Here is a 16425-nt window from a genome sequence, read left to right on the forward strand (position 1 = left end):
TTTAATATTAAATCTCAACAAATTTGGACCTGAATATATTCATTAAACATGTTTTAAAAAATCTTCCCAGTTGTGTTACACATGCAATCTCAAAGATAAATCTGTATCGACGAGGATTGAGATGACCAAACAACCTATTCTCGGCAGCGTCACACCTGGAGAGATTGCAGTGAAGACTTGGGAAACACGAAATTTGAATTGGAAAACGATACACACAAAGGTCACTGTTGGGGTTGATAGATAGCAACAGATGACTTCATTTCTTCCCAGTGGCCCACCATCCATTGGAATCTCACATTTTTCTTTGTTTTTGTTTTTTTTTTCCCGAAAATCTCAGACTACACTAAAATCTTAAAACATACGAATGTGTTCTACTTCCATCACCTCCTCCTAAAATTGACCATGTATAGCAATACTTGGCTCCATTTCTTTTCTTGTGAAGGCTGGTGATAATTCTCTGAAACATGGACAATCGTTTTTGAACTTCTTCGCTTACAAGTGACAGCTGAAAGGTACATATAGCTACTAAACTACGGCTATAGCAGGGAAGCGTTTTTCAAAAAACACTTTAAAGCACATGCAACCACACTCTTAAACTCGAGGAGCAGGGTTGCCGGATTACAAGGGCGGTGAATCTAGTGACTCGTTGATTTCCCTTGAATGTTTCAGAGTGGTTGTGACATGTCTGCTCACCACTGTTGCCTTAATGCTTCCGTACAGGACAGATGAAGTAGCCTTGTAAGGGACAGCTCTCTCACATGAGGTTGTGTTTGGTTATTTTTTTTTAAATTAAAAAGATAAAAATAGTTAAGATAAAGATGAAGTGTTCTGTATGATTTTTGCTTTAAATTATTATAAATTTATTTCAAAACTGTTTTAGAAATATATTTATTTTTATTCTTCTAATCAAAGATGATCGGTCTTTTCTATAATTATCTTTTATATATTAAAACACTAATCAAATATTATAACCCAAGTTTCTCGTGATCCAAATATTTATGAAATTGTTATAATATATACTATGCATGATGTAAGGAAGTATATAAATCTTGTTTAGTATTTTGAACCACTAATTGTATATCTGATGTTCTGATTCCACTGATAGTTTTTAAAAGAAAGAAAGATCTTACCGTTTTGCTCACGCAAACAAATACGACTTGTCCACTTCTATTCCATCTGTTACAGAGAGCAAAATAGTTCAAAGTTTTCCCAGTTGCTAATGTATACTCTTTCTTCAATGCTAATTATTATTGCGAATCTACTCCTTCTATTCTCTAGAATCTGTAATACAGCTAATACACTTACTTTGTCTCAATCTATTCGTGATGGAGGGACAAGAACCTTAGTTTCGAAAGATGGAAGTTTTGAGCTTGGTTTCTTCAGTCCAGGAAGTTCCAGGAACCGTTATGTCGGAATATGGTACAAGAACATCCCAGTTAGAACTGTTGTTTGGGTTGCAAACAGAAACAACCCAATCAATGATTCCTCTGGCTTCTTGATATTAGACAACACAGGAAATTTTGTACTTGTCAGAAACAACAATAGTACTGTTGTTTGGTCATCAAACTCAAAGAAAGCAGCGCAGAGTGCAACGGGAGAACTCCTGGATTCTGGTAATCTGGTCTTAAGAGATGAGAAAGACGCCAATTCTGGAAGCTATTTGTGGCAGAGTTTTGATTATCCATCTGACACATTGCTTCCAGGAATGAAGCTTGGATGGGACTTACGGATTGGACTTGATCGGCGGCTATCAGCATGGAAGAGCCCTGATGATCCATCTTCTGGAGATTTTACATGGGGAACACAACTACAGAGTAATCCTGAGTCAATTATGTGGAAGGGGTCCAAGAAGTACTATAGAAGTGGTCCATGGAATGGTATCGGGATGAGTGGCGGGCCGGAGTTAAGGATTAATCCAGTTTTTGATTTTGATTTTGTCGACGACGGGGAGGAGGTTTATTACACATACAACCTCAAAAATAAATCTTTAATCACGAGGATAGTTATGAACCAAACTACCTATTTTCGGCAGCGTTACACCTGGAATGAAATCAATCAGACATGGGTACTCTATGCAAATGTGCCGAGAGATTACTGTGACACTTACAATCTTTGTGGTGCCTATGGAAATTGCATCATTAGCCAGTCGCCAGTTTGTCAATGTTTAGAAAAATTCACGCCTAAATCACCTGAGAGTTGGAATTCAATGGACTGGTCTGAAGGGTGTGTGCGAAATAAGCCACTAGATTGCCAGAAGGGAGATGGATTCATTAAATATGTTGGTTTGAAATTGCCAGATGCTACAAATTCTTGGGTAAACAAAACTATGAATCTCAAGGAATGCAGGTCAAAATGCTTACAAAACTGTTCTTGTATGGCATATACAGCTACAAATATTAAGGAACGCAGTGGCTGTGCTATTTGGTTAGGCGATCTGATAGATATTAGACAGTTTCCAGTTGCAGGGCAGGAAATATACATTCGCATGAATGCTTCAGAATCAAGTGAGTGCTTATCCTTAGTCTTAGTTAATCCATGAGTATATAGATTATTATTTAATCATCATTTTGTAGCTCCTCTAATTTTCTAGCTGTATGGTAACTGTATTTCTTTCTTTCTTCTTTCTTATCGACCATGTAGAGGCTAAAGCTGCATCTAAGATAAAGATGGCAGTGGGAATTGCACTACCTATTTTCGTGGCCTGCGGGATGCTTTTGGTCGCCTATTACATCTTCAAAATAAAGGCAGAACTCATAGGTAAAGCTACCTTGATTGCTTTCAGTAAATGTGCATTTTGTTTTTTGCGAGTTTAATAGAAAGGAGCCGCTTTTTAACTGGCTTTGAGCTTATCGTTGGTTAGAATTTGGAGAAGCCGAGTAAGTTCAATTTATTTACAATTAGAACAACTGAAATAACTACATGATTTAGCGTTGATTAGATAGTAGCATTCAGGAAAATTACAGAGTGAAGTTCAGTATTGCCTCCGTTTTGTAATCATTGTCTCAACTGCTATCTTTGATCTCAACATTCAACATCTTTGCTCATTATTCATTTCTCCTCGTTTATCATGTATGTGATTCCCATTTTCTACTGTGTGAGAAAACAGGAGGCAGCAGAGAAGAAAATGATCAGATAGATAGTGGACCAAAGGAAGACTTGGAGCTACCCCTATTCCAGTTCACTACAATAGCCAAAGCCACCAACGGCTTTTCATTCAACAACAAGATAGGAGAAGGTGGTTTTGGACCTGTGTACAAGGTAAATTTCTCAATTTCGAATGAAATAGCTAAAAGAAAAACTAAGTACCTCATTTTATGTAGAAGATAGGTCCGTCCAACATTCTCAAATTGAAGCAAAATGACCATATTAACTTCTAGTGCCCAGATTTATTGAGATAAGCCTTGAGTATTTTGGGATACCATTTTCTAGGGTACTCTAGAAGATGGCCGAGAAATAGCGGCAAAGACGCTATCAAGGAGTTCTGGACAAGGATTAAATGAGTTCAAAAATGAAGTTATACTGATTACAAAGCTTCAACACCGAAATCTTGTAAAACTTCTTGGCTGGAGCATTCAAGGAGAAGAGAAAATTCTGGTTTACGAATACATGCCCAACAAAAGCCTCGATTCCTTCATTTTTGGTACTTTTCAAAACCAGACAAGCCTTGTTATCCTATCGTTACGTATGTCTTTGAATTTAATACAATCAAGCTTGTTTCTAAGTGTTTAAGTGGCATGTTGCACTCACAAACACTTACAGATCAAACAAGAGGCAAACTGTTAGACTGGTCCAAGCGTTTCAGCATTATATGTGGTATTGCTAGGGGGCTTCTATATCTTCATCAGGATTCCAGAATGAGGATTGTACACAGGGATCTTAAAGCAAGCAACGTTTTACTTGATAAGGATATGAACCCAAAAATCTCTGATTTTGGTTTGGCCAGAATGTTTGGTGGAGACCAGACGGAAGGAAACACAACCAGAGTTGTTGGGACTTAGTAAGCACTTACCAATTACATTCATACTTTATTATTTTTGTTTTATAGTTTTTTAACGAAGCCCATAATTTGTTTGCTGTAGAGTCAAACATATGAAATCTGTTTATGAGCCTGATGCAATACTAGTATACTTGCATTTATGTGTTTGTGTTTAAATGACATTCGGCAGTGGTTATATGGCTCCTGAATATGCAACTGATGGACTCTTCTCAGTGAAGTCTGATGTTTTTAGCTTTGGAATCTTAATGCTTGAGATAATAAGTGGAAAGAAGAGTAGAGGATTTTATCATCCAGACCACAGCCTAAGCCTTATTGGATATGTAAGTGTCAAGGTTTCAATTTCTTTCTTGCGTGTACTGAACAAGTGTATGACGGAAAGTTCCTTTTCATTTCCAGGCATGGAGATTGTGGAAAGATGGGAAACCTTTGGGCTTAATTGAGGGGTTTCCAGGAGAGTCATGCAATTTATCAGAAGTGATCATGAGATGCATAAACATTAGCCTCTTGTGTGTGCAGCAGCATCCTGATGATAGGCCAAGCATGGCCACTGTGGTTTGGATGCTAGGAGGTGACAATACACTGCCTCAGCCGAAGGAACCAGGCTTTTTTAAGGGTAGCGGTCCGTTCGGACCATCTTCTTCATCAAAAAATATTGAATTATTTTCGAACAATGAAATTACTACCTCACTCTTGTATCCTAGGTAGTTGATTGTGCTGGATGAAATGTTCACAATCTTTTACATGTTCCTCCACTCGCAAAAGTCATTAACTATTAAAAGGTATATTGAGTTTTCAGGTGTATAAGTTGTTCCATTAATTAAATGACTTAAAGTAGAGAGATAAGAGAAGAAAAATTATGAACTTGATTTTTAATATAGTTGGACAAGTTTATATCTACATCTTAAATACTATCCATATTTGAATATTATACTTTTTTATTATTTTAAGTGAAGATATATAATGCTCTTGATAAATCCACACCAAACAATTACACTATTTAAAAATATTTTCTTTTTAAGATTTTTTTTTAGTGAAAATACCTCATCAATGTTAAGAGTTTATCCAAACTCTCAAGTGTTTACAATTATGATTTCATTATAACAAAATTCATTCTTTAAAATAATAGATTGTACAATTGAAAACTATAATCTTTATAGCTCACTCAATAGCATTTAAGATGATTAAAAGTGTAGAAGTGTAATAAATGTTAGATTTTATATTCTTATACAAGAATATAAATATTTAATTTAACACAACTTAAAATATGTTAAGATTGATGATTTCTAGTTGGTTGTTATTTTAGAATAGCTTCTATATCGTGTATGTTCAAAAATCTCACCTTAGTTTTGCATAAAAAAAAAAGCTATATATATATTTCCAAAAGAAACTAGTTGTTTATAACCAATGAAATGTCTTTGATTGCTAAAACGATCGATCAGTTAAAATGACCATATCATTTGGTCAATCGATTCCTGCAAACTTCCTAAGAGTTCATTATGGATAAATAACGGTGGACTGGATCATTTTGTATGCCCAAGCGTTTGACTAGTTCAGCTTAAAATCATTTTTAGTAGTTTTAAACCTGGTAAAATTTGAATAAATTAAATGTATATCAATCCTATTTATGTATGCAATGTAAAGTGTGTGAGTTCATTTTAGTTTGTTATTGTGTAAAATATAAAAATTTAACAATAAGCTTTAAAATAAATCCTTAATACCTAAGTCTTCACTTATTTTGGATCTTGGACTTGTTAATAGATATAGTTTAAAGGTTTTGATGAATTCCTAATTGGTAGTTTGTTTATAGCTTAGATAAAGATTTACTCTTATAAATCAATATGACATTTTGAATTTATTACAGGTTCGTATGCCAGATAAATTCTTATGAAAAGGGTTCATGTAGGTGCCCTAACAAGGTTCACTTATCTTAGAAGGTGAAAGGGTTCTCCACAACTCGTATATTATGATGAAAAATACTCCCAATTAAAATTAATGAATATATAAAATAATTCTTAAAATTTTTTAGTTAACTCCTGGTATTTAAATATCATCCTACTTATAGCTTGAGCACTTGTTGACCATTAACTTTCATGAATTATAATTTTTTAAGGTTATTAAAATATATGCCAAAATCCTTTGAAATTTTACAAATATATTGTAAAATCTATGTAATATCTTTTTAAAAACATGCCAAAGTATTTTTAATTTTTTAAATAAAAAAAGTTCAAATAATTTTAAGAATTTTTAGCCATATACAAGAAAAAAATATATTATTTTATAATTTTTTACAATTTTATTATGTTTATTTTAAGCTTTGTTTGACAAAAATCCATTTTCGTAATAAAACTCCTTAAAACAAGCCTAAAAGGTGTTTACCAAATACACCCTTAAAGAAAAAAAACCTTTTACAAAAACATTGCTAGCCAAACAAAGCATTAGCCATGGATTCAATTTTGACTCGACCAGGTTAACTAAAAATCTTTAGTTCGACCATAAAATAAACTAAAAACATGAGTTTGACCTAAAAATAAGCCAAAAAACCAAACCTAAAAAAGATTAAACTTGTCAAAAACTAAAAAAATTTAGCGAAAATGGATCAAAACCCAAAAAAATGAAGAACACAAATGAACACTCGAAGTAATTCTAGCAACACAAACTCTAAACCAGACATTATTTCATGAAATAAAAGAAAACACAAGAGTTGTAAATCATACAAGGATAAATAATTAAGAAACAAAACTCAATAATTATCACTCAATAATCACGATTTGACTAAAAATGTTTATATACCAAAAACAAAACTCCTGGATTAAAACTCATAAAAAATTATTATTGATGCATTAAGATCCTAGATTATTCTTTAATGATGTTATGCGAATGTGAAGATGCAAAGAAATGAAATAAAAGAGGTAAAAAAACTCATAGTTGAGGTGATGTTCTTTGAAAGAACATGAAGAATACCAACCTAGATTTTGCCTAAAAATGCATTAGCCTACTACCAAACCTAGAAATACATATTTGATTAGTACTTAAAAGTGTATTTGTATCAAGGTTTTATATCATCATTTTGTATTTGAAGTATCAATAACTCCTTAACTAAAGTATATTTTATAATAACATGTCTAATAATATAAGATAATTTTAATTTATGGTAAATGCTCATTTAAAATGCAGGCATATCTCATAATTAAAAGGACTGATTAATGTGATTAACTATTGAAAGTGAAACGATAAAAAAAAAAAAGTTAAACTTATAAAAGAGATGTTGATTCAATTCAAACTAGAACACTAATTATTCATTAGGTCATATGTGGAATTGTAGATCTTGGATTTTAGTTTGGTTTATATGGATAGAAAGCTAATACATAGGCCTAAAACATTCATGATAGTATAAGACTCAATTCTGTTGTTTGGAAGTCCAAATCTTAACATCAAAAGAGAAGTCCAAATCTGTTTTACAGTCCAGATATTGTTCAGTGTTTAGTTTATATCTCGAGTTCTAGAAGTCCAAATGCACCAATTTTTTTTTGAAAAACTGAGATAATTTCTCAAAACTTTCATGAAGATTATCAATTCAAATTCTGATGTTAGCAATGATTTTTTTGACAAATAAAAAGATAAAAATTATTACAAAGTCAAAAGTTGGCCACTTAATCAACAATTAATCATCAAATTAATAGTTCAAATATTAGCTTATAAAAGGAGGTATTTGCCATGTATTTAGGCATCTTGGTTTTAGATCAAGATCATTTCCTTAATTGCTTTCTTTCTTTTTAGTTTAATGTTCTAGTTTTATTTTATGTTATACTTTCATTAATCTCTTATTTATATCTTTCATTTCCTTTACTATAATTATATAATCATGTTCTCCACTTGTTTATCTATATTTCTCTTATTCATAATGTTCCGTTAAGTTTATTATATCAAGGTGAAAAAATTTAACTAATGGTGTTAGGATAAGTATAATATGAACTCAATATGGACTTCAATATTTATATACTAAACAACTTGCTATTAACATGTCTTATCATTTTTCTCTTATTAATTCTTAATACCTTGCTTGTTAAATGGTTAATCTAGATTTATATTGTATAACACTTGGTACAACAAATGCTCGACACTTTCATAGCCAACCGTATGATATAACCTACACCTGTGATATGAAAGTAACTTGGTTTGTTGTTAAGATAAGTTAATATTATGAATTACTAACATTATTTAAAAATTTAGTGTTATTTAAATAAGATAATTAATATGATCATGTTAAAAATTTATAATGAGCTGTTAATGACAAATTATCCAATTCGAACCTCTTTTGTGTATGGTTTTCAGTTGAGTAATAAAAAGAATTTATAATATAGTTGTTTAAAATACTATTAGTGGATAATCTAACCTTGACAATTATTTTATTATTGTTTAATTCTCACATTAATCTTACATCTCAAAGTCCTCTTTAACTTATTATTATTATTTATAATTTATATAGTAAATCTCTATGTGGTTCGACCCCAATCTTACCGGATTATTTATTACTTTGATACTCCTTCACTTGGAAGAAGATATCACTTTTTTAGTCGTGTCACTACAAAGCCTCCAAACCAAATATTTTTTGTTCACACAAACCACATTGTGATATTCATATGCATTTGAATCAAAATAAATAATAAAAAATAACAAATCATGGAAAAAATACATGAAAATCCCATTTTTCAAAACTTACAAAGAAAAACAGGAAGCTCGTCCATGCAATTTGGATTCAAATTTAACTTTTAAAACATATTTTGGTCATGACCAAAGCCTTATAAACCCAGGATTAATAGCATGACTTATCAATGCATTAACTAAACTAACAAAACTAAGAAAACAAGTATTGTTTTATCAAAAACTAACTCAACTAAAAAGCTTTTATTACATCAGAAAAATCAAACCCATCCTAAAATGCTTAATAGAATAACATTAAAAAATTATAACAAAAAATAAGAAAAAGAAAACAAAGCAAACACATCCCTACTTTTCAAGCATTCCAAGCACATTTCCATACTTGTAAATATAAATACAACCCAAATGCCAATCAATTCAATACGCATAGGCCACATGAACTCCACTTTTAGGTTAAGAAACATACCTTTAAACCCCTAGAACAGCTACAAGAAATATACCTTCAAACCCCTAGAACTGTTATCACCTTTATTTACTTTTCTTTATAAGGTTTTGTTTCCATAAACTAGCTTCCCTTTGAAAAATAAAGAAACCCTATGATACGCTCATAAACCTTCATAACTAGGGTACTTTCTCAATATTTCTCATGTTTTTTTCTCCTCTTTTTAGCTCAAGTTTTTAAAGGTATTTATAGGGTTTTCTAGGGTTTTTGATGGATTTCATCAAAGATTGATCAAAGTTGAGCCCTTTGATCAAAATGAGAGAGTTCTAAACAAATTTCACAACCGAAACCTCTGTCCTTCAATGTTTTTTGAAATTGTGATTTATGCCTAGGTGGTTTTCCTTTACTTAAAGATAAAAACATGTATTCTTTACCTTCTAATCTTAGGAGAATGATTTATAGTCCTTAATAAAAACCCTTAAAGAGTTTTGAAGTGTGAACACATGAAAAGATTATATGGTTTTGCACTAATAGGTATCTCAATTAGGGCTGACCAAGTTGGCCTTTTTTTATACTTTATTGGAGCAATTCTAACGTCATTATTATTGAAGACCACTTGAAGTTAGTAAAGGGGGTGAACATATATTGTTTGGATCCAACCTTACTCAATTTAGAGATCTATAGCTCTATATTCACTTGCTTAAAGGTGCCAACTTAATTAGCCTATAATCTAAAAATTAAGTTATGGTTGATCAGTGACAAGATGTTGGGCTTTTCTATGAAAGAATTGGGATTTAAACGTCCAATTTCATAGAAATGGGATTGTGGAGGGGATGTTCCTTTTTTATTTGCAAAAAACCACATGCCATTTAGAGGTATAAAACTTCACAACAAGCTTTTGAAATGCGCCAACCTAATCATTATGAACTACGAAAAAAGAAGATGAGAAAATGCTAAATGATGCATCATCTAGATTAAACTCTAGAATTTAAGGTTTTTAATTTAGGATTTGACAAAGTTTCAATTTCATCTTTGTTCTTTTAATTAAGGCACATTCATCCATAATTGACACAAAAAATTTAATTGTATGCAATTTAACTCCTATCAAACTCAAATATCACACTGAAAGTTTTGTGTCATTTTCATTTTCATCCTTGGTTTCAGATTTGTTCTATTGGACTCCTACTTAACCATCAAACTTTTAATTTCTTCAATTTTCCCTTGATTTGGTCAACTTTAGCTTTTAAAATCTTACGCCTTTTACGACTTGATCCTTAGTTTTCAATTGAATCTTTAATTAGCTATCAAACTTTATTTTTTCACAATTAAACCCCTGATTTAACCATTTAAACTTTACAAAGTCTAATTTTAGTCCCCAAACTTCAATTTCTTCAAATTAACACCTGAATTGACTCTAAAAAATTGAATTTTCTTGTAATTAAATCCTTAATAAAATTAATTAAGCCTTCTAAAATTCTTATTAAGTGCTTACTCATTCAAATTTGTATATCTTTACCCCAAATACAAATATTTTTGCCGAATAGCAATTATGATCATCCTAGGATTTGACTTATGATGTATCAAGGAAACAAAATTTTCAAATGAAGACAACTTTAATATGGACTATCAATGATTTTCTAGTTTATAAAAAGGTTTCTAGTTGGAGCATGCATGGCAAACGGGCAAACTAACATATCCATATTGTATAGAAAATGACAAAACATTCACACTAACAAACAATAAGAAATCATGTTTTTTTTATTATCATTTATGGTTCTTGCTAACAGATTACAAGTTAAAAAAAAAATATAAAAATGAATATAGGTTTGTTTTGTAAAAATATAGAATTGGTTTATACTAGGTCACAAGTTACAAAGCTCAAAACCATATTCGCCTTAGATAAGTATATACAGTTACTTATCTACCAATGACTTAAAAGTCTCTGTTTTCCTGATGGTCATGCCTCGAATATATCAAGGTTGGTGACTTTAGAGGATTGCAAATTGTATGAAATGAAGAATCATAACTGCCATATATTTATACAAATACTCATTCCATTAGCGTACCAAGATTTATTGTTAAAGGGGATATGGGATGCACTTATAAAAATCAGTCACTTCTTTAGAGATTTATGCTCCAACAAGTTGTAGAAACAACAAATAAAGAGGCTTGAAACAAATATTGTCCAGACAATATGCAAACTTGAGATGATATTCCCTCTATCTTTTTTTGACTCGATAAAGCATCTACCCATGCATTTACTAGTTGAGGAAAAAGTTAGAGGCTCGATTTAATATAGAAATATGTGCATTTGAGAGGTTAAGGTTTACAAATACATCATAATTAAAATTTTATTGTCTTTCTTTGCATATTTCAAAACATTTATTTAATTATGTGATGGGAAAATATTTGTTAAAAATTGAATTCAGAAGAGAATATAATTAAATTTTATTTAATTACGATGAACTGAGACCTTTTATTTAGTAAGTATACTACTTAACATGTTATTTTTAAACAATGTATCTCTTATAATATCATAAACTAATACATTGTTGAATTTCTTGTAAGCAACATAATCAATATTTACTATTGCAAAACTCTCAGTTGACTGAATCTCAAGTCTTTTGATTACAAAATGGAAAAAAATTCACGTGGTTTAGAACACATGTAAGTACTATTTAATTATTTTTTATCTCTCGAGATACTTAATTTCATTACACATTTCATATTAAATATTCATGATTATACTTACCAGGTTTATCAATTGAGAGGGAATGCTAGTGTTACTTTGTCTTTACTAAGTCTCAGTCATAAAAATAAGGTGAAGTGCTATAACGAGTATTTTATCAATGAACATGTGTTTTATACTGAAGAATATAGGTAGGGTAGAAAGATATATAATAATAGGTTTTATGTTAAGGGATTGACTTTTAATGAGTTTGAAATTGACTATTATAAAAAGTTGTAAAAGGTCATTGAATTGCAATATCATAACAAGCACGATAGAGTATTTTTATTGAAATGCTATTTGTATGAAATCACTGACAAAAAAATCAAAATAGATTGCTATCATAGGTTGGTTGAAATTAATTTAAAGGCTTGACTCTGTAATTTCAATTATGTTTTTGTTTTCTCTAAGAAATGCCAACAAGTTTCTTACACATACAATCTTTCCTCTAGAAAGGATCGTTCAAGAGCTAATTAGTTATCTATAGTGAAAACCAAACCTAATGGTCATGTCAAGGTTATTCAAGATGACAACGGTGAATAAATTATGGAAGATGATATCTTTCAAATTAATGAGTTAGTTGATCCATATTAAGTTGCTTTATCAAATGACTTAAAAAAATAAAAATTTTAACATTACCAAGAACATTTTTATTAATGTTGATACTAAAGAGTTGAATCTTGAGCTCTTGCAGACATAAACAAGTCAATGAAGATGATAGCAATTAACATACAAGATTGTGATGGAGATAAAGATTAGTCAATTAATGAAGAAAAATAGAATTCTGACTAATTTGCACAATATGAATGTGTAATGCTATAAACTATAATGTAATATTTATGGATGAAATTTACTTCAATGTAAAGACAATGCTATTAATTTATTATTGAATCACAAAAAAATATTTATTTTATTATTGTGTTTTGAACTTGTGTTATTATGTTGTGTGTGTGTGTGTGTGTGTGTGTGTTTTATGAATTTAACTATTTTGTAGTATGGATAAATAGGGAATACATATATAATTTGTCATTAAATACTAATTTATTATCAGATATATTACATACAGATGTATCGATAGAATGTATTTATCTTTATATTTTAGAGACCATGAAAATTGATCCTCTTCACCAATTTAAATTTACAAACGGAATCACATATGAAAAATATTAAAAATAATAATATTAAATATTTTATTGATAATTCCTTTAGTAAAAAGTAAAATAAAAGACTTGAACCATGAGAGATCAGGGTTCTTCTTCTTCTCTCTTCTCTCACACACCCGTTTATTATTTTTGTTCAATTTTTTATTCATAATAATTTTATGAATTAATAAATGACATGAATTTTAGTTGTTATTGGAATAAGTTTTGCATTATTTTGTTGAATTTTAGTTATTTTTTTTCAAATTTATTATTCAATTTCAGTTAAATGTAGGAATAATTTTAATTATTATTTTGTAATTATTACATTTATAATTTTTAAAAAAAAATTAGGATTAAAAATATTATCACTTAGAAATAATTGTGTTGAATTTTAGTTGCTATTTAATAATTTTTGCATTATTTTGATGAATTTTAGTTGTTTTTGTTTTCAATTTTATTGTTCAATTTCAATTAAATGTGTAGGATTGGTTTTAATTAATATTTTTAATTTTACTAAATTTATAATATTTTTTTGTAAATTTATGATTAAAAATATTGTCATGTAAAAAATAAAAATTTTCTATAAAATTAAATTATTCTAAATTGTTAAAAGAAATTGAATAAAGTCAACTAGTTTGTGGCATATATATTTTATATTTGCAGGTTTTGCAATTTTAGGTAGTTTCCTGTATATAAGAGATGCTACCGATTTATTTTTAACTAGGAATCATTTAATTTCTTTATCCTTTAATTTATGTAGATACTCAAGATATAGTTTATTACAATGGAATTCATTTTCCAATAAGTATGAGGTCTAATGGAAAGATTACCTTTCAATGTAAGTTTACTTTACTTTTATTTAATGAATGCAATTTCATTTAACAAATACAAACATTAAGGTTTCTAAAACAATAACATTGATCTTTAAATCGTTGATGGAAATTTCATTATTTTAATGGAGTTAGGTTTTCAAAATCTTGAATGGAAATTGCAGATCGATGCATGGTTTTTATGATTTAAGGTTAGTATTAACTTAAATATTTTTTATGTTAATTTGGATTGTTTATTGAAATTTTCCTTTTATAAATTTTTATTTAAAGAGAAAATTTGAATGGGAGAGAGTGATGATAATGCTATAAGGATAGTTTGGGAGAATCATACTACAATTAGGTGAGATTGAATTTAAGATATTTTTTATTTCAAATATTAAAATTTTATTTTTTATTTACTAACAGATGATTAATTTATACCATATAGGTTGGGTGATTTTTATACTAATTTATTTTAAAATTATAAAAAAAATTTATTTTAATTATTTTTCTACTTTTTTTCAATATATATTTTAAAAAAATATATTTTTAAAATATTACCGACGAGATTACTAACAAAACTAGATTGTCGGTATATTCCAAAGAGTTCAAAAATAATAACCGCAAATACCTTTATTATTGATGGGATTACTAATAGAAGTATTCCGTCGATATATTCCATGTAGTTAGAAAAGAATTACTGTAAATTTCACTGATACTATTAACACACCGACATAATTACAAATGGTATTTTATCAATGCTATATTATATTTATCGATAAAATAAAACAAATATTTTTTTAGCTTGCTTTATCCATCTATAAATTTATTAGTATATTTATTACTGGTAAATTTATTAATAAATTATTAATAAAAAAATTTTTAATAAAATATTTATATTTTCAATTTTATCAATAATATATACCTTCATCAACCGCTAATATAAATACCAACAAAAAGTGATGCATGTTTTCACGAAGTGTGGACGATAGATGTTCCCTTGATGGACTTTTCTCAAGCCTATAGTCATTGCACTTGAGCAAGTAGAATGTGTATTTTTCCTATGGATGGCTTGAGTGAGGTTGGTGTTTTTTCTTTTCAGGTTTCCTGGATGCTACAACTTTCCTTTTCTCTGCAATAGACGACCGGAGTTGTCTTGGGTCGCAGTCTGCAAGTTATGGACAAATGTCACCCAACTTTGGGGTCAAGGTTGTCTCTTTGGTACGGTGATAAGCAGACAACAATGAAGATGTGGTGGCCACACCACCGGATGCCTACCCTAGCCTAGCCTTGCAGTGGGACACCTCTATTTCTTGCAGGGCATCGAGTTCGACGAAGAAAATTTATCAGTGTCCAATCAACATGATTGAGGACTGGTGGTATGCTGAGGTTCCTGAACCTTACACGACGGTGAAGAGTCTGTTTGTAAATTTGATAATGGTGATGTTATAAAGTATTTTTTATTTTAATATATTAAGATGATTTAAGAACATATAAAAAAATTATTTTTTTTTAAATTTAAAATATAGAAGGATATGGTTTCTAACTATGATCTCAATATATAAGCCTCCTAATAAATTATTTTTAATTAAATACTTTCATCCAAATAGATTGTATTTCTTATTTTGAGGCAAAACATTGTCATTTTTTAAGGAACTTAATGTATTTAATTTAATAATATTAATCAAGAGAAGTAATTAAGATTAGGTAATGCAATGGTTTGGCTACAAATAACACATTTCAATAAATATCGACACAAATGATGCATTGCACTCCATAACTCATCGGGTGTAAAAATAATAATTATGACTGGTTAAGTCAATATAAAGCTTATGTATCAGAGTGAGATATACAAAGGAATGAGATATTTACATAGATGCATCATGTAATTATAAATAAGGAATATATGATTTAATATATGAGTATCACATGTTGGGTCATTATTCATAATCTCAATCAGGTTCCTCCACCTATATACATGTAGTATGAACAATATGCCCAACAGATCCAAAATCTTGTGAGTAATCAAGTCTTTTCATAATTAATATTTGTTAAATGTTGGGCTTTATATATTAATCTTTTAATTTAAAATTAATATTTTATTAATATTAGGTTGACTTTATGCTATGTATAGGTTTAGAGACCATATTTTATCCTCGTAATATTGATGAGCTAGTGGTTAAATGTTTGGCACATTGGACTTGATACTCTTAAAAAAAGATTAATTCTTGATGATGTCATGACAGAGGATATGATCACTTAAGCAGGTGTATGAGTTGGATCCAATCATGCTATTGATGAGCTTGAATCTTTTAGTAGATAATGTAGACATAGATAGATAAATAGATAGATGAGTTATGTTTGTATATTTTGAAATTACTTGAATATTATATTATTGAATTATTTTTTTAGTCATTTTACAAGTATATTTTTTTTTATTGTATTCCTAGGGCTAATTGTGATTATGAAATGTGAGAATTCAATGATTTTAGTTAGAATTTGTTAATTGAAGTTATTGTGGTTTTTTTAAGTAAAATAAAATTTTAGGTATAGTTTTCTTATAAGAGAGAAACTCTATTCAAATTTTGTTAAAATTGTAATATTTTTAACTCTTTAAAATTATTAAGTTAATTAAGTGTCAGATTAAC

The 16425-nt window shown here is 29.4% G+C and overlaps 1 protein-coding gene across 1 annotated transcript; it reads left to right on the forward strand.

Moving 5' to 3' along the window:
• The first annotated feature begins 1089 nt into the window (after positions 1–1089).
• Positions 1090–4758, forward strand: LOC105142390 (G-type lectin S-receptor-like serine/threonine-protein kinase At4g27290). The gene is made up of 7 exons (XM_011049993.1): positions 1090–2504; positions 2641–2757; positions 3107–3258; positions 3430–3640; positions 3760–3997; positions 4167–4317; positions 4394–4758. The coding sequence occupies exons 1-7, from the start codon at positions 1220–1222 to the stop codon at positions 4700–4702; spliced, it is 2463 nt and encodes an 820-aa protein (XP_011048295.1). The 5' UTR covers positions 1090–1219; the 3' UTR covers positions 4703–4758.
• Positions 4759–16425: the final 11667 nt, after the last annotated feature.

This window comes from Populus euphratica, unplaced genomic scaffold (genome assembly GCF_000495115.2).
Source record: "Populus euphratica unplaced genomic scaffold, PopEup_1.0 scaffold143.1, whole genome shotgun sequence".
Taxonomy (NCBI): Eukaryota; Viridiplantae; Streptophyta; class Magnoliopsida; order Malpighiales; family Salicaceae; genus Populus; species Populus euphratica.